Below are 18847 nucleotides of genomic sequence, written 5' to 3'. Positions count from 1 at the left end.
TTAAAGTCTCCTGGTGTCACCTTTGCTAGTGTGGGCATTTACACAGAATCTGCTCCTTTAAATCTTCTGTTTACGAGGAGCAGCCAATCAGAGGAAAGCTGGCTTAAAGGAAAGGAGGCCTTAAAAGGAGAGGAGATAAGCAGCTGTTTCATGCACCGAGGCCCACTGGACCTTTTAAAAAATGTATTATTCTGAAGTGTAGATAATAAATATAGTGTCTTCTTCTTGCCCCAGCTAATGATCTCTGCATGTTCTTACTACATCATGACCCTCTTCTGTGGCCTTCCTCTTTTCCTCCACATGCAGTGTCCTTTGTCCAGTATTTGCACTGTCCCTCCTCTGGACACGTCCGAACCCTCTCAGCCTCTCTAACCTTGTCTCCAAACCCCACACACTCATCTCCACCCGGTCCACCCTGCCTTCACCTCTCTCGTGCAGTGTCAGATAGCTGACCTCCAGGTATTTGAACTCCTCCTGCTTCCACCTTGTTACACGCATGCATTCGGCTTTCATTCCTCTTCTCCCCAGAGCATACCCCCACCTCTCACTACAGATCAGTCCACGGACACTCCTGCCTGACTTCATCTGTCAGCCTGTCCGTCGCCATCATAAACACGACGGGGGTCGGAGCAGATCACTGATGTTAGCTCACCCACCCAGTGGCGTGTCTAGAAAATTTTTGTTGGGGGGGGCCAGGTAGGGGCACAGATTTGGAGAAGGGTGGCAGATGTAATTGGCAGATAATGTTAAAAAAAATTCTACCAACAGTTAACCATCATTCAATAACCCTGTAAACCTAATAACTGAATTTGCTTTTGACTCTTATTAGAATGAGGTTTTAACCACTACGGTGCAAAGTTTTTAGATACTGTGTTGATGAAGTACAAGAGATACAATCAGTGCTTTGTCAGTGTTTGCTCAGCATTCAAGGACAGCAATATTTGCATAGTATTTTTACTGACATATAGTGCACATATGTTTTGGGCACAAACATTTTTGAATATTAAAATACAAACATTTTTAACATACAATTGGCAAATTAGCCAATGCAAAACTTTATCTTCTTTTTTTAATAGGAAGATAATCTTCTCACAAACTGGTGTTTGATTTTGAAACAGGGAAAAAGTGGGGAAACAAATGAAAAGACTAACATTTGAATGAAACCTGAAAGCAAGTAAATACTTTCTATGCTGCCTTATGGTAAACTTTGGTAATATTGATGTATAAAGAACAACACTGGCTGATGATGAAATACAGTCAGCTGGTATGGTGACACTGCCAGTATTAACCTGCAGGGCTGGACTGGGACAAAAAATTGGGCATTTTGACCAGAGACCGGCCCACCAGGTATTAAAGCCATAAAGCCTTTGAATGAAAACAAATGCTGTTGTGACAGTGATGTACACGGTCTTGTTGGTATGTGTATGATTTCTATCGATTTTACATCAGATAAAAACTTTGTTCGCAAGATTCAGATAATTATTTAATAAAAGCTAGATATTTTAAATGAGAATAAGTAAGAAAAGTATTTCTTTGTGCCCCCCTTTCCCTGTTAATGCCCTGCCTGGCACCCTGGCATAACTTTGCTAGACCCGCCCCTGCACAGTTACCAGCTGTCAGCTACTTAGAAAAGGATCCTGGTGTTATTTGTCTCTCAGAAACAGCTCATAACTTCCCTTCAACTCATTCATGTGACCTAAAAGGTAAACCTGTTTCTCCATCACCTGTTCAGCTCTGATGATTCAGTAAGGACATCTCCTGGTTTCATCTTCATGTTTCCTCTCACCACATATCCAAACTGACATCATGACCAGCAGCTTTTACAGCTGTGGCTCCAGCAAACATCAGCTAATACTAGAAATTAATATTAAATAAATTCTAACAGCTGATCAAGCTTAAAGGTGCTGCTGTTGTTTAGCGCGACATCCGCTGGTTTCCTCTTTCTGGCAAAGTGGGCGATAAACAAACAAGACAGAAAAGCCGATCAGCTGATCATTGATCAGTCTCATGATTGAAGTAGCAACAGGAGAGGGAGGGGGAGAGAATGAGAGAAGAAGAGGCAGCTGTGCAGTGTAAACACAGAATAACTCCAGCTTTGTGTCTTTTCCATTCTAGCTTAAGTTCGGGACAAACTGCGTCTCTTCTCAGCTCAATACAAAACCTGTAATATTGTCTCTGAATGAGGGACCATTCCCTTTTTTAAGGAGCTGTTGGCAACTCTACTAACTAACCTTATGAATAAAGTTCACTATCAGTAACATCACAGCACCCACCCAGCTGTATATAAACTCCGTCATGCTAGCTAGTACGCAGTACGAGTTATTGTAACTGACTGTAAAAAGTCAGCACAACGAAAATAAACTCCACCTAAACTTGGTTTATATCTGACCCGGATAGACTGCAGGTCATAACTTCTTACCTGAAGTTCAGTTCACCTGACACTCGGACCAGCGGCTGCTTCGGGTCTCTCCTCCTCCTGCCTACCCTTCCCTCATCCACCTGCTAGCCGCCGTGGAAGCTCCGCCATGCTCGATGGCCAGTCCAGCTATGTTAAACTGTTAATCTTTCGCCGAAAAACTGTTTTCTGTGGTGCTGTCTTTCGTGCTTGGCTCTCCTACCTTTGCTAACATGATGCTAATAGCGCAGAAGCCGATGCTGCATTCACTTACACTCGGATATCTGAGCTTCACTGTGAAAACATAATCGTACATTTGATATTTCATTGGATTTTATTGTTTTGGCTTCGGGGTGGCACCTGGGGTGGCCAGTCTGGTTGGGGGGGTGGCCTGTGCCCCCCCAGGCCACCCCGCTGGACACGCCACAGCACCCACCTGTCACACCTCCTCATGCCTCTATCGTATGTGTTCTCCACAAAGACACAGTGCCAAGAATACACAACTTAAAAATATAACCCACAATACTTTATTGCCATTTATGTCAGTGGACAAAGGTTTACAATATAATATGAATGACTCTAAGTTTTACAGACTGCCGTTTGGTGTCATAAATCTTTGGTTTTCAGAGATGATGTCACAGGATGTCCCGCGATGGCCGCTTTATTACGTGATCCTCATCTTGTAGATGCTGTGTGACTGGATGATTGTCATATCAGCTTTCAGTTAAACTGTGGGATCAACAGGTGTGACGAATGCTGCTTTCGTTAAGCACACGATACCTCGACGATGATGACGATATTCAAGTCTGACGCTGAAGCTGAGATACAGTAAGCACAGGCAACACGGTGCCCTTTCAAAAAATAAAACATAGTGGCAAGTTTTAAAAAAACAACAAAAATTACAAAATGAGAATAAAGATACAAAGTATACAAAGGTTCCCAGGTTAGAACATGGTTATGTGTTATAAACGTCGTCTTCGATGAAATACCTCAAGTGTTCAAAGAGAAGGATTAGCATTTAGCACCACAGGTCCGAGCATGGTTGGCATGTTGGCCTCGATCGTTGTACACACAGTGTAAGCTTCCCTACTTGTTGTGATAAAAGATAGCTCCTGATTATCTCAAAGACTGATCTGACTGCCTGAACACGTCAGTCAGGGATGACCAAGCACATGCTCGCTTTTGGTTTGGATTCAAAACAGCCAACAACACTTAAAAGCTTTCAATCTGTGACTATTTGGCCTGGCAGCTGTGACATTTTAAAAAAAAAATCTACATTTCACTTAAAAATATACAATTAAATCTTCAAGAAGCAAGTTTAATAATAATAATAATATTGGTTTATCAGCACTGAGACAAAAGACGGAGACAACAGCAATAAAACCTGGTAAAAAAAAAAAAAAAAAAGAAAGAAAAAAAGACTGCGCTTCTTCTACAGCGTTGGGTATCATGTAGCACCTTTTTTCCCCTCAGGAGGAAAAAAATCATGACAAAGGACGTATGACCTGAAGCATATTCTTGTTTTTGTGAGGTTTTGCGTTCTAATGTGCAAGCCCTTACTCTGTAAAGCACTGCTGTTAGTTACAGTTTAACATGTCATGTACCTTTGAGGCTGCTACTGCATTCACGTGTATGTCCCTTCAGCTGTTTTCACACATGAATTCTGGGAAGTGTCGGGAGAATGGGGTTGGTACGACATCCCACGCGGCAGGAGATGGTTCTGGCTTCTGGAGATACTCCGTTTGCTTTGGACGGTGCCGTCTGTGTAGAGCGTGCAAGAAGGCGGGCGCGCGACGCCCGTTTGGTGAATTCAACAGATGCTCTCGAGTTCGAGTGAAATGGACATCTGTGTCCTCGGGGCTGCAGTGAATGTCTAAGGCTCAGTCCTCAGACACCGAGCTCACGGTAAAGCCAAAGAAGGCAGATAAAGTCAGCTTATTGTCATTAAATGTGTGACTGTAGTAAAGAAGCTACAAGGCTCCGACAGCCAACACTGGTAGGAAGACTGTTGATTACATGAAGGCTCACAGGTCCTGAATCAGTGAAGTCAAAATCACTGAAAGCTTAAATACCTGATCGTGACCTGATCTATCTTCTTTAAAGTCTCCGAGCTACTCGCTGCTGTATTCCCTGCTCACGATGGATGCTGAGGGACATTAGCACCCTCTTTTGTTTTAAAGTTAGCATCACAGCATGGTGTTGAGAAGTACTGAGGTAACCAAACGTGACAACACGCACACGCAAACACGCAGGACCAACATCAGTCACACGAGAGGAGAACTTGCTGTTTTCTGAAAAAGACTCGTTGGCATCCGGATATCAAACAGAGAGCGAATCAACCTGAAATGCTGTGTATACGATGCAGTCCTTTGTGTTTCTGAACAGCAAAAATACATTAAATGACTTACTAGGATATGTAAGGGGCCCAAGATGACAGAGAAGTGAGCTTGTTCTTAGACCATGGTGGCACCCTTATCTTGAACCTTAAACTCTATTTTTCTCGATGCTACTAAACACAATGACATCTGTAGATGCTGCCTGTGATTTAAATACTCGTCTAAAGACAGTTCTCAGCACTTCACTTCTAATTAAAGCTTTGTTGTTTTGTCTCATCTACAAAAGTGCTTCATGGACTCGTGAGCTTCCTGTCTGCTCTTGTTTGGGTGGAGGTGGGCGTGGTCCAAGCACAAAGACACCTCTCTGCGTCGCCTCCGCTGGTTCTCTGGGTGGAGAACGAGCGCTGGGTCGGGTAGGAGTGGAGGGGAAAACAAAAAGAACAAAAACACAAAACAAGAACACAGAATAATTTGAACATTAACAAAGTGGTGGTAGAGCTGACTCAGTCTTTCGTAGCCCTCGATTTCCCCCTGTTGGTGTGGTGGTCCTGTAGGGGGACTCTGTGTAGGAGTTACTGGATAAAAGGTTAAAAGGCTTTAGAGATCAGTCCAGAGCAGGGTGGCACTCTGAGCTCAGTGCAGATGGATGTGGAGCTTGATGCGCAGGGCGTCACCTATTTCCCCTTGTAGGTAGTCAATGTCATGCTGCTTTTCTAGTTGGTGCAGTTTTCGGGGCCCAAACAGCCGAAGGCTGGCAATCTCCAACCGGTAAGATCCAGGTGGAGGCGGCTTCTTGCCGAGTCGGAGCACGCTCTTTCCGTCGCGGCGTTCCAGCAGGCGGAAATGTTCATCGGCGTTGCCGTGGGTTATGACATAACGGACGTGGTGCTCCAGGGGCTGCAGGGCGGGCAGAAGCTCGAGTAGAGGCTCCTTGTTGAGCAAGGAGGCCAGAGAGATGTTAACAGGGATAGAGGCCTGCGTGTCCACACTGGCCATGCTGACTGCTGGTTCCTGCGGGGGGAACGAGGATACAGAGGATGGCTGTCAATTCTCATAATCTAAAAAAGTTCAACCTGAAACCAGAAGGAGCTAACGAATATACCTGACTGAGCTCATTTTCATCAGCATCGCGCTTGTGTCGTCCATTCTTTCCTCCTCCGTTGATCTTACATTCGTAGCAGGCCTCGGGAGACAGGCTGTCTTCATCCTCACCCTCTACGTACTGGCCCGGGAAACCTGAGCCGGTTATGCAGTGACTGGGTGGAGACGAGCATATCAGCCAAGTTCAGCGTGTGCACAGAGAAAATTCATTTCACAATCAGCATCACGAAAAATGTTTTGGTGCAATGTGACCCCTCACCCCTGTCCTGCTCTGTAGAAACCTCCAGGACAGCCACACAGGTAGCCTCCATCAGTATTGGAGCAGCCATAGATGCAGGGGTTTGTGGACGTGGTGCACTCATTCACATCTTGGCAGCCACCGACACCCTGATCAAAGTCAAAGCCAGAGGGACACACACACTTGTAGCTACCCAGCGTGTTGTAGCAGGAGGCCGAGCCGCAAACCGACGCTCCCTGACACTCGTTCTCATCTGCAGTGAAAGACGAGAGGAAGTTTTTAACTTCTTATACACTCGCTGACCACCTTAGATATACCAGCTGAACTGCTAGTTAATACAGATATCTCACCAGCTAGTTACATGGTAGCAACCTGAAGCATTTAGGCATGTAAACATGTACAAAAGTCCAATCTGGGGGAAAAGGGTGTATGTTTGTTGGAGGCAGACAGGCTGGTGTTTCAGAAACTACTAGGATTCCTAGGGTTGACAGAGAGCTGTCAGAAGACACTGAATCTGTGTCATGAAGACTTAAAGCAGGTCCAACCGGGTATTGACAAGATATGCCTAATAAAGTGGCTGGTAAGTGTGTATTAAAACATTTCTATTGTTTATCAATGAATGAACAGTAAAGGATGCAGAAAACATTGAAATGTTACAATCTGTGTTACACTAAAAGCCCGTACAGACACTAATAGAAAAAAAGGAAATGTATTTATCTGTGGCAGCAGATGGCCCCGCCCCTCCCTGAGCCTGGTCCTGCCTGACATTTCTTCCTGTTAAAAGGGAGTTTTTCCTTCCCACTGTCCCCGAGCGCTGGTTCATAGGGGGTCACTTGATTGTTGGGGTGTCTCTGTATTATTGTAGGGTCTACCTTATAATATAAAGTACGTGAGGCGACTGTTGTTGTGATTTGGCGCTGTATAAATAAAGTTGAATTGAATAGTTTGATTATGACAACACTTATTACAAAATACATAAAGATATGTGACAATTCGTCCATACTTTATAGCACACAGAGCTCTCAAACATCCAGATATTTCTGTATTATCTATATCTCATTTTTTGCTCCAGCTTGTCTTATTATTATAAATATGAATCTATAGTTTCATTATAAAACTAGAAAATGTCTCGCTTACCTACTAGAATCACTAGCTCCTCTATTCTGGTCTCTGTACTGCTTGCTGCCCTGAACAAGAACCTCACAGACTCTGTGTTAAGGTACTCACCCACACACTGGTTCCACTGGTAGTGCTGGACGTAGCCCTGAGGGCAGCCGCAGCGGTAACCTCCCAGCATGTTCTGGCAGCCATGCTGACAGCGGTGGTTGCTGCTACATTCATCCACATCTGAAAAACATGAAAACTTCTCACTTAGTGACAAAAATCAGTGGAAGAACAATTTTGGACCCCGCTCTGCAGCCTGATCACAAACATGTCAGCAGAAACACTCGTTTCTCGTTGACCTCTAACTGTAAAGGATATCACGCCTGCTTACCTTCACACTCAAAGCCCGTTGTGTCCAAGGAGAAACCTTTGGAGCATTCACAGTTGAAGCTCCCAGGCGTGTTGACACAAGAGGCCCGGGAACCACACACGCTGTTCTGAGCGGTGCACTCGTTGTTGTCTGGCAAAATTTGAGAAACCGATTAAAAAAGTGTTTCTGCACCCACGAACTGTAAAAACATCTCATATTTAACCAGTTTCAGGTCGATCTGGTTTTCTTTTTCTTTTGCACTCACCAATGCAGGCAGTCTGGTGCTGAGAGAAGCCAGCGGGGCACTTACAGGTGAAGCCCCCAATGGTGTTAACACAGAGGAACTGGCAGTTGTGCTGCTTGGTCGCGCACTCGTCCAGATCTTCAGAGAGCAGAGAGGAATGAAATCACAGCTGTTGGAAAAGCTTTTTCCATAATCTAAGAATCTGCAGCCCAATTTGAAATCAGGAAACATTTGGAGAACCAGTGAAACATTAAATTACAACTCTGCTAAACCAGATCTGAGTTTTCATACATTTCATCATTTGATACATTATTGATGTGTTTGTTTAGGTTTGAACTATTTCCTGTCAGTGAGCTGATACAGTCACAAATACATCTTAAATATAATTTAAATATTTAGTCAGGAACATTTCGGGGTTATTAAATTGTAATCAGTTGTTTACAAATTGAATAACTATCTGTGTTTATTGTCAATGATGCAGTACTGTGATTGCTCACCAGGGGGGCACAGCTCACACTTTCACAGAACACAGAAGCCTCAAAACCATAAAACTAATACTTATGTTTGTTACATTGAATTATTATCTTCGACTTTGTAGTTCAATAAATAGAACGTAGCGCAGACAGCAGCCGGCTATAAACAGGACCAATAGAAAGCAGCTTGTGATTTGGACACAGCTAAAGAGAGATGCAGTGGGCTTTCATACCTTTGCAGGTCTTCCCATCAGGCTGCAGGCTGTATCCTCTGGGGCAGGAGCACAGGTAGCTGCCTTCTGTGTTTTTACACAGGAAGTTACAGGGCTTCGGGGACAGGGCGCACTCGTCCATATCTGAAAAAGTAAGACCACAGTGAGAACACAGAGGCATTCTTTATCAATATTCAGGAAAGGCAGAGAGCAGACGTACCGACACAGGAGGTTGCTGTGAAGTCGGCTTTGTATCCCACGTTACAGTGACAGCGGAAGGATCCGATGGTGTTGATGCACTGACCGTTACGACACAGATCCGGCATCACCTGGCACTCGTTGATGTCTGGAAGAGATGAGAGATTATAGAAGCCACACCGAGAAACACAACATTCAGCCTCATGCTCTGCTGTGTCAGCGCGCTTTGTTTTACAGGTTAGAATCGTAGAGCCAGTTACATTAAACATTATTAAATGCAGAAAAACAGAAGTAAAATCTCTTCTCATTACTGAGCATCTCACCTCTGCCATCAGTGGTGTAGCCAGGACCGAGTGGGCACATCTTCTTGTACTGTAAGGTGCCAGGCAGCGGGCAAAGCTCACACTGTGACCCCCAGCCCCGACCTGCGTTGCAGCAGCACTCAGACTTGGTCACGCTGTTCCTGTTGGTTGATGACTGCTGGCACATGGTCTGCAGGACCTCTGTGAAACAGAAGCCCTTTCTGTTGTCTGGAGGGAAAGAAGGACCGAGCAGAGCAGAAGCAGTACTTTAGTTACGGCCCCGTTCACCCGAACGCTGCGTGCTTAGCAGGCTCTTATACTGCGGCGATCTCACCGATACACTCGGTTCCAGTGGAGCTCGGCTCAAAGCCGTCGTTGCACTCGCAGCGGTAGCTTCCCACTGTGTTGACACAGCGGCCGTTCTTGCAGATGCCGGGCTTGGTGCGGCACTCGTTCAGGTCTGCGGGGGTACAGAGAAAAGACGAGTGAAGAGGACAATGCTGTATGTGCGAGAACTCCATCTCTCCCCGTGTTAGTCACTGTCACTCACCCATACATCCCTCTCCGTCAGGTCGGCGCTGCATGCCAGGCGGGCAGATGCACATGAAGGTGCCGATGAGGTTCTTGCAGGTCATGCCTTTGGAGTCGCAGTCGTCCAGTCCCTCTGAGCACTCGTCCTGGTCTGCTCAGAGGAATGAGAGATGGTTCATCCAAGGTCAAAGCTAAAGCACTAAAAAACCTGTTACACTGTTTAGAAAATACACGAAACAAGATTCTGTACATCACACATGAACATGAAGACACAGGAAGGTGAGCTGTCTACAAAATAAAAGCAGCAGTTTTAATAACGAATCCACGGTGGCAGGCTCACCTCTGCACATGCGCTGGTCGTCTCGCAGCACGTAGCCAGCGGGACACATGCACTCGTAGGAGCCAAATGTGTTCACACAGCGGAAGGCGCAGAGCAGGGGGTTCTGGGAGCACTCGTTGATGTCTGAAGGAGAGAGTTGATTGGAGACGTTATTTTATTAACTGCCCTCTGATAAGTCAGTTTGACTCGTGCTACTGAATGACTGACCTTCACAGGTCATCATGGGTCCTGGTTCAAAACCCTCCTCGCACGAACACTCGAATCCTCCCACCACATTGGTGCAGGTTCCATTTCCACAGGGGTTTCCTATTGAGCACTCATCAGTGTCTGCAGAGGCCAGAGAGCAGACAGATGAGGCAATTAAAACTAATCAAAAATTTATGGCGCACTGTAGATTTTAAAAGCATTCATTAGCAGGTCCCAAAATAAATCAAGGCCGAAAAATGACCCGGTATTGATTTTGGTGATTAATAATGTTGATGCAGCCGAAAAAATCCAAGAGGTCACAGTTCCTAAAAAGAAGTGCTTTTTATTAACTACGACCAGTGTTTGCCTACAAAACTGGAGATATTCCTGATGATAAACTGTTAAATGCTTAAAAGTCAGTAAAACAAATGTATTACATTACACTGTTACAGAAATGGCAAAAAAATGTGAATTAAATGCAAACTCTGCACATCTCACCGATGCAGTTAACGCCAGTGTAATCCAGGTTGTATCCAAAGGGGCATTCGCAGCGGAAAGACCCGTCTGTGTTGATGCAGATGCCGTTCTGGCAGATGCCCGGGTTATCCAGACACTCGTTCAAATCTACAGAGAAGGACAGAGAGTTAACCCATCGAAGCCTCTCGCCACTCTTCTTCAAATGAAAACGCTTCGCTCGGTGTTGCAGCGCTCACCTTCGCGAGCATCGCCCGGTCCAGGCAGGGCTCCGTGGCCGTAGGGACACAGAGTGTTAAAGGCAGCTGGAGACACATCATAAAAGTCAGTTTTAATATTTGATGCATGCGACTGCGTGTGTTCGAACAGCTTAATGACTTTGTTTCACAAACCATCGGTTTCGCGTGGGCACAGCTCGCAGGGCAGTCCCCAGCCCTCTCCGGGCATCTTGCTGCAACAGCACTTGGCCTTGGTGGTGTTGAAGGCTTTGGGGACCGAGCACTTGCCTGCCTCGAATTTGGTGAAGCAGAAGCTCTCTCTGGTATCTGGCAAAACAGAAATAAAGAGTCAGCTTTGTTTTCAAAGATCTCCTCCAAGTGCCTCGATTGTACTCGACAGCTTCTCTCACCGTAGCAGCGTCGTTTGTTGTCAGAGAGCACGAAGCCCGGCTGGCACGAGCACTGGAAGCTGCCCGGGGTGTTGGTGCAGGTCCCAAACTGGCAGAGGCTGAGATCCACACACTCATCGATATCTTGGAGGTGAGCATAAAAGAGCGTGCGTGCATGAGCAGGCGGCCTGACTGTCTTTGACTCCCTGATGTTTAAGTGGAGGCGTTCATCAGGACTCTTTGTGTGTCTTACCGATACACTGGTCATTTTGCACCTCGTAGCCAGGAGGACAGATGCATCTGAAGGATCCGTCCAGATTCTGACAGGTTCCCGGAGAGCAGGTGCCAGGCAGACTCACACACTCATTGATATCTGTGAAAACCGTACACAGATGTGTGTCAAACATGCTGCGAGGGATTTTTACCACAGCTTTTCCAAACATACAGCAGCAGTATTAGTATTTCAGACGTTATTTTACAACAATGACCAGGGTCAAAATGATTAGCCTCTCTGATGCTAACAGGCCTTTTAGCTGGATAACAGCGTGCAGCTGTTTGTCTCACACTCGTCTCCTGAGCGATCAGAGCCGCTCTTCTTTGGAGAATCTCTCAAGCTCTTCCACATTTGATGATCCTCAGACGTGGACCTTGGTCTTCAGTTCATCCCACAGACTTTGTTACGTCACACCTTTGTTCAGACCACTCGTTGTTCTTCACTTTGGTCTTCTGGAAGTCGTTCTTCACCAGGAGCGACGGATGCTTTGGATCCTCGTCTGGTTGTAAGACAAAACCCGACTGGCACACTGAGGCTTCCCTGCAGCATAACACTCCCATCCCAACTCAGACATCGTCTCTGTGGTTTGTCTCAACGGACCAAAGGACCTAATCTTTCCTCAGGTTGTCCTCAGCACACTTCAGTCCAGCTTGAAGGTGTCGCTTCTGTAAAAGTCAACTTTTCTTCAGTCTCGCAGTCCATTCCTGTGCAGGTGGTAGTTAGTGTCTCGTAGTTGCTGTGGAGTCTTTAGACACGTCTCTCACTAGTTTTCTTTCCAGAGTCTTTAAAATCTTTTGCTTCTTCATCTTCCAGGCTCGTTCTGGCTCTCTTTGAATTTCTTGACGATACTTTTCTTGACACTTGGAAACCCTGTGAGAACTTTTTAGATCCATCTCCTGCTTTGTGAGCATCACCAAGTCTAAACTGATTTCTTACAGCGTGATGCTTTCTCGAGTGACAGCTCAGCATTTCTGTCCTGATCTGCACACGTACCTCGACCTGGTTTCCTACTCTTGAGGATTTGACCGGTGACTCACCAACACAGTTCTTCCCATCAGGCGTGTTCTCATAGCCTTCGTGGCACAGACACTGGAAGGAGCCCAGCCCGTTGATACACTGTCCATTCCTGCAAACTTGGCCCTGGAGAGCGCTGCACTCGTCTATATCTGTGAGGTAAACGGTGGAAAGATTAGGATTCGTCCGAATTTCTTCATTTGGAAAGAATAAACCTATTTTCTCTTCCTAACATCCAGACTCTGTGACAAAGCTGCCTTCAGGAAAAGGTTCAAAGACATAATGTTTAATACAGTTTGACAAATTTCCCCATGAAGCCAAAGAACAGTAAGAACACAGAGCGAACATCTAAATCTTACTTCACGTCAGTCCAAATGTCACAGCGCAGCAAAGGGCAGCCTGTTTTTATTGAATTGTAAGGGCGTAACTTTTAATAATATGACAACTACAGCTTTGTCAAGAAGACGTTGACCTTTCACAGAAAGCTCAAACTGCCGTTGACCTTTGCGGAGGAGAACAGCAATGATTCGTACCCATGCAGTCGTTGTTGTGAGTGAGCTCAAAGCCGGGGAAGCAGAGACAGTTGTAGGATCCCACGGTGTTTTTACAGGTACCGTTACCGCACGGCTGCCGTTCACACTCATCCACGTCTGAAACACACAAACAAGAACAACATCAAATAAAGTGTACTGACCCAAATGTACACATTTGTGTTTGTATTGTAACACCTGTACTGATTTCCCTAATCTTCCCTCTGACGTTGGCCCTCTGTACAACACTAATGAAAAAGACTCAAAGTACCAACCGAAAGTCTGAATGAAATGTTTTTGTACAATAGTTGTTGTTTCCTACTCTTTAGTTCTTCTCTACTTTCTTTACCATGTCCCACAGTCTGTGTGGGATATAAAGTGTGCGCGCTGTGTTTTTCTCACCCATGCACATAGTTTGGTCAGCAGTGGCCTTAAAGCCGTTGTGGCAGATGCAGCGATAACTGCCCTGCGTGTCGATACACTCGCCGTGGCTGCACACGTTGGGGATCTCCTGGCACTCGTTACGGTCTGTGGACACGGGACAACAGAAAATTAGCAAAACGCAGCACACCACTAACATGTTTAGTTATGATCATCATGGCGAGTCTTAAATACCCAAAGATAGCTTCCCAAAGTCTAAACTGACATCTTTAAATACATTTTTTTATATATATGTAGAAAAGCTGAATAAACTGAAACCCGTTTCGTGTTCTCCGTGGACTCCTTACACGATCACACAGTGTGGACTCACCCAAACAGGCCCCGCTGGGAGACAGTTTGAAGCCTTGCGAGCACTCGCAGCGGTAGCTGCCGGGAATGTTGATGCAGTTGGCGTTTCGCTGGCACAGGTTGTCCCCGCTGTTACACTCATCGATATCTACGCCAGAGGAAGGAGGAGAGAAACAGTGGGCATCAATCACAGGCTCTGTAACTGTCTGGTCAGAGCACGCCGTCAGCTCGCGGACAGCAGGAAACACAACAGCGCCATTTTGGCTCTGATACAGTACAGACAGCTGCTGACTGGCTGACTGATGGCTCTGGCAGGTACTTCCACTTAGAGCCACTGTGCTTTTTACAAGGAGACAACTCTTGTTGGTAAAGGCAGCAATGACTATATTGCTAGAAGTGATTGTAAAAGCAGCTATGTGGATACTGTAATTCGAGTGTGACACATACTGTATGGATGTGTGCACAGCAAAGTTATTAAGTCAGAGTCTTCCTCTGGGAGGATTACAAAGGACATTTCAGACCAATACAAATGTCACTGAAAGCCTGAGTGCTACCTTCACAGATCAGTAGTATGTTGTTGTAGCTGAAGCCCATCGGACATTCACAGCGGAAGCTCCCAATCTGGTTGATGCACACTCCATGGGCGCAGATGCCAGGAATCTCCCTGCACTCGTCAATATCTGCAGAAAATCACCACCGGGGTCTATTTACAGCACGAGGCACAGCAGTAAACATGCACGATTAGCAGGTGGGGGCTCTTGATGTTGTAACACTTACCAATTGGTTTGCCAGTATGGATGTCAATAATGAAGCCAGGAGCCTGGTTACCACACAGCAGCTGGTATTCAGCTGGAGAAAAAGAAATCAGTTGAGAATCAGCGATGGAAAACACGCTTTAGCTCGTGTTTCGAGGACTTTGTTGGAACTCACTGGTAGCAGGAGTTGGACAGGCTTCACATGGCTTGTTCCAAGCTTTTCCCACGTTGTAGGCACAGCAGCACATCTTCTTGGTCATGTTGAAGGACAGCTCGTTTTCACAAGTGTCGTTGAAGTTGCGGTAGCACACACTCTTCCTCATGTCTGCCACACGAGAAGGAAAGTAGTCATTAGGAAAGGTTTGACACAATGCTGTTCGACTGTTGGACATGTCTTTAAATAAGAAACAGCGAGGACTGATCTGCACCACCCACCCATGCAGTTGTTTCCTCCATTGACCTGCATGTACTCAGGTGGACACACACAAGTGTAGTTGCCCAGAGTGTTGTAGCAGGTGCCGGGCCCGCAGATCCCAGTGTGAGTCGTGCACTCATCGATATCTGCAAATAAAGACAGAAAGCATGAGCAGCGTGTTAAAGACCTCCTATTGGGTGATATTTACCAGCTCTGGACTCAACGACAGCTTTATCAACCATCGCTGTCACGCTTATTTCAGATTGGATCTGAAATGTTATTATCGTTACAATTTTACTTTGTTACTTTTTATCCATATTTGAATCCACAAATAATATCAGCTACTAGCAACAGCACTGGCTAATAAAATGTTCTATTTCATGTACTTATCTACACTGTTAGCTACTTCAAAATGTGTCCTCATATTTCACCACTACTTGTAATATTAATAATAAATGATGTATTAATTACATATTTTGTAATGGGGGTAAAAGTGAAAACAGCTGTATTTAACCAGAGGTGGGTAGAATAGCCAAACATTGTACTCTAGTAATAGTAGCACTACCTCAACATAGTTTTACTCAAGTAAAAGTACAAAGTAGCCTCCAAGAAATTACTCAAGTAAGAGTAAAAAAGTATTTAATAAAAAAGGCTACTTGAGTACTGAGTGACTGATCACAACATCTGATTTAATGTTTAAAAATGAGATAAAAATATGAAGTTTAGTGCAAATGTTGGTATTTTAAAGACTGAAAAGCAAAAACAAAAGAATAAATCTAAGCAGAAGAAAGAGGTTTCCAAATCATTATTAAACTAATATTTAGAGAAGGTAATAGAAATATAATAAAATAAAGATAAGTTAGAACAGAGTAAAGAACTTCCAGTGATGCTGTGACTTCATCTCCGACAGGCTGAGCAGACAGAGTAACATTAACAAACTGCAGGTTTGTGTCGCCTGCATTTTTGGTTCAAACGTGTTTATTATTTGATTAGGAGTAGCGATACCTCATGATAATATTACTCGAGTAAAATTAAAAAGTAAATGTAGTAAAACTCCTAAAGTAATTTTTTCCAAAAAGTTACTCAGTAAATGTAATTAGTTACTACCGACCTCTGTATTTAACATATATTGTACAGGTACAGTGGTGAGAATCATATTAAGGACGTGAAGAGAAACAGAAACCACACTGACGGGAACATGTGTGGTTGTTACAGGATTACTGGGTATCCTTACTGTGTAACTCAACTGGCTGTAATTGTTTGTGTGTTTGAATGTTGTTGTTTTTGTGTGTGTGCATTTAGGCAGCAAATGAATAAATATACAAACATAAATACATTAAAAACATCTTGACTTTACTGTTTATCAGGTGAAAAAGAAATGAAGTGACTCAATAAATAAAAACAATACAGTCGTACAACTGAAAGAATTGTGATAAGAGGAGGACGGCTGTCAGACATCCTCAGCAGGCGAAGAAGAAGAAGCAGCAGGACAGGAGGGACTGGGACACGCTCAGTCCATCTACATCACATGACCCAGGCCCAGGGGACGGGGACCGACTGCATGCCATGTTTACCTGTTTATGCGTATGTGTTTATATCACATGTGATTAATGCTAATATTTAAAAATAACTGCTAAGGTTTCTCCTCACACCTGTTCATTTATTTTAAGTTCTTAAACTGCAGTTTCTCATTGGTTGAGTTTTGTTTTCGGGGCTGCTGAGCTTATCTGTGCATGTTTCCTTGGTTACAGCAGACGTAGACCCTGGAGTAACTCTGACAGGAAGTGTCTCTATAACAGGATTGTCAGTGTAACTTTGATTTCAGCTCTTACCTTCACAGATGCGAGTCTCTTCATTGAGGTAGTACCCTGGTGGACACTCACACTGGAAGCTGCCAAATGTGTTGACACAGTTTCCACCCTGGCAGAGGCCTGGAAGCTCCTGGCACTCGTCAATATCTGGAAAAGAATTCACTTTGTTACATCCATCAGTGACACCAACGTGTTGTCTTTAAACACAGGAGAGAAAACAACGTTTTACCCTCCAGGATGACAGTGATGGGGTTGGGTCTGAAACCCTCTCCTCCCGGACACAGAGTCTTATAGTCGGCTGCAGACGGGACAGAGACACACATGCAGGTTTGCATTTGGAAATAAACACTGTAAATAAATGAAGTGAGTGGGTCTGTGCATACTGGAGTTGAGCAGGGGGCACAGTTCACAGGGGTTTCCCCAGGCGACCCCCTCTGAGCAACAGCAGGAAGCTCGGGTCACACCCACTCCGATCTCTGCGCTGCAGGAGATTCCTCCATCGCCGCGGGCGAGGACATCCAGGAAGCAGTTCCCAACACGGGTGTCTGAAAAAGACACAGAACGGCAGCGAGTCCAAGAATGAAATGAGCAACATTTTGGGCGGCTCACAAATATATCAAACACATTAATTCATTATGCTGCGTGACCCATCCTGGTACAGAACAGACAACATCTGCATTTCTCAGTGTGACTCACCCACACAGCCCACTCCTGTGGGGTTTAGCTCAAAGTCAGGTGGACAGTTGCACAGGTAGCTTCCTGGTGTGTTCACGCAGAGTCCATTGATGCAGTTAACAGGGTCCGCACACTCGTTGATGTCTGCATTGACGTACGGTCAGAAAACTTGTTCATATAAATGCTTCAGTAAATGGAAAGTGCAGATGAAAGAAACGATGAGCAAAGCTTTAAAGCAGATTCATGAGCTGAGACAGAAGCACTAACCAGTGCAGTTTCCTCCACTGCGGTCCAGTTCGTAGCCATCATCACACACACAGCGGAACATCCCTGGAAGGTTCTGACACGTTCCAAACACGCAGATGTTCTGGAAGTTACACTCATCGATGTCTGTGGGGAGGAGAGAAGGACAGTTTGTGTTTTTGTCTTTTTGACACCACCTGTTTGGAAGAAACAGTGACGCGCAGCACCTTGGCAGGCCTTGCTGTCTTCTGTAGGAGTGAAGCCCATCTCACACTCGCAGCGATAGCCTCCCGGGGCGTTCAGACACTGGCCGTTCTCACACAGGTTCACATTGTCTGCACACTCGTCCATGTCTGAGAGGGACATATTAAAAACTTACAGTGTGCTGGACACACAGTCGCTGGCTTTAATCGGGACAGCTCCGACAGTCTTACCGGAGCATGAAAAGCCATCTCCGTTGAAGCCCTCTTTGCAGGTGCACCTGTAGGATCCCGGCGTGTTGACGCAGTCTGCGTTGGGATTGCAGTTGTGGTCCTCTGCAGCACATTCATCTTCATCTGCAGGAGAGAAAAGTGGAAAGCTTAGCATATTCTTGATTTAACGAGGAAATTTTATTCCTTTTATGCTCTGTCGAACCCGATGCTGCAACATAAACTACCCCGAGTGCATCCCACAGCCGAGTAATACCCACTCACCCACGCATTTGATGCCATCTCCCACCCAGCCGTCTCGGCAGCGGCATTTGAAGCTTCCGGGAAGGTTGACGCAGGCGGCGTGCATGTCACAGTTATGGGATCCGATTTCACACTCGTCAACATCTGGAAATATTCACATTAAGCAACAATTGCAAATCAAGTCAAAGAAGAAGCAGGCAGCACTAATAATGTTAGTGTTGGTTTTCTCAGGTGAAATTCTCCTTTTTTTAAGGAAAGGACAGCTCTGACCAGGTCTTCACATACTCTTTCTAAGCCTTAGATCGGGAACTATTGTATGCATGAACGAGCTGTGTCATCTCAGAGAGTCCCGACAGAGGCGCCGACCTCTCAGCTCGGCCTCTGATGTACCTGTGCAGCCCGTCGATCCCTTTTTGACAAAGTATCCCATCTGACAGTGGCAGATGAAGGAGCCTTTGGTGTTCTCACAGTCACCATGGAGACAGATGTTTGGGTTCAGATCGCACTCGTTCACATCTGAGATGGACAGATGAAGATTATACATGAATGTTCTCACCGTGGAGATTACAGTGACACAAAATGAGAGTGACAGTGGAAGTCCCACAGATGCTGGGCA

General features: G+C 45.3%; 1 protein-coding gene across 2 annotated transcripts in view; it reads right to left on the bottom strand.

The window, feature by feature from the left end:
• Positions 1-2899: 2899 nt before the first annotated feature.
• fbn2b (fibrillin 2b) overlaps positions 2900-18847 on the bottom strand; it is a 66021-nt gene continuing 50073 nt past the window's right edge. The window contains exons 31-65 of one of the 2 annotated variants that reach the window (XM_031745821.2): positions 18622-18747; positions 18253-18375; positions 17992-18114; positions 17785-17910; positions 17582-17704; positions 17336-17458; positions 17023-17184; positions 16869-16937; positions 16661-16786; positions 14849-14974; positions 14589-14738; positions 14436-14507; positions 14213-14338; positions 13681-13806; positions 13332-13457; positions 12933-13049; positions 12423-12551; positions 11365-11484; positions 11133-11255; positions 10897-11049; positions 10744-10809; positions 10529-10654; positions 10052-10171; positions 9845-9967; positions 9524-9655; positions 9308-9433; positions 8995-9201; positions 8694-8819; positions 8495-8617; positions 7810-7926; positions 7566-7694; positions 7298-7417; positions 6092-6323; positions 5834-5987; positions 2900-5742 (exon numbers count right to left, since the gene is read on the bottom strand). In XM_031745821.2, coding sequence (XP_031601681.2) covers positions 5365-5742; positions 5834-5987; positions 6092-6323; positions 7298-7417; positions 7566-7694; positions 7810-7926; positions 8495-8617; positions 8694-8819; positions 8995-9201; positions 9308-9433; positions 9524-9655; positions 9845-9967; positions 10052-10171; positions 10529-10654; positions 10744-10809; positions 10897-11049; positions 11133-11255; positions 11365-11484; positions 12423-12551; positions 12933-13049; positions 13332-13457; positions 13681-13806; positions 14213-14338; positions 14436-14507; positions 14589-14738; positions 14849-14974; positions 16661-16786; positions 16869-16937; positions 17023-17184; positions 17336-17458; positions 17582-17704; positions 17785-17910; positions 17992-18114; positions 18253-18375; positions 18622-18747 — 4748 coding nt within the window. In that variant the 3' untranslated portion in view covers positions 2900-5364. The remainder of the gene's footprint in view (positions 5743-5833; positions 5988-6091; positions 6324-7297; positions 7418-7565; positions 7695-7809; positions 7927-8494; positions 8618-8693; positions 8820-8994; positions 9202-9307; positions 9434-9523; positions 9656-9844; positions 9968-10051; positions 10172-10528; positions 10655-10743; positions 10810-10896; positions 11050-11132; positions 11256-11364; positions 11485-12422; positions 12552-12932; positions 13050-13331; positions 13458-13680; positions 13807-14212; positions 14339-14435; positions 14508-14588; positions 14739-14848; positions 14975-16660; positions 16787-16868; positions 16938-17022; positions 17185-17335; positions 17459-17581; positions 17705-17784; positions 17911-17991; positions 18115-18252; positions 18376-18621; positions 18748-18847) is intronic. The other variant, XM_039606979.1, reaches the window with a different exon arrangement.

This window comes from Oreochromis aureus, linkage group 23 (genome assembly GCF_013358895.1).
Source record: "Oreochromis aureus strain Israel breed Guangdong linkage group 23, ZZ_aureus, whole genome shotgun sequence".
Taxonomy (NCBI): Eukaryota; Metazoa; Chordata; class Actinopteri; order Cichliformes; family Cichlidae; genus Oreochromis; species Oreochromis aureus.
The sequence above is the reverse complement of the archived record's forward strand: the minus strand, read 5'-3'. Positions and strand labels throughout refer to the sequence as shown.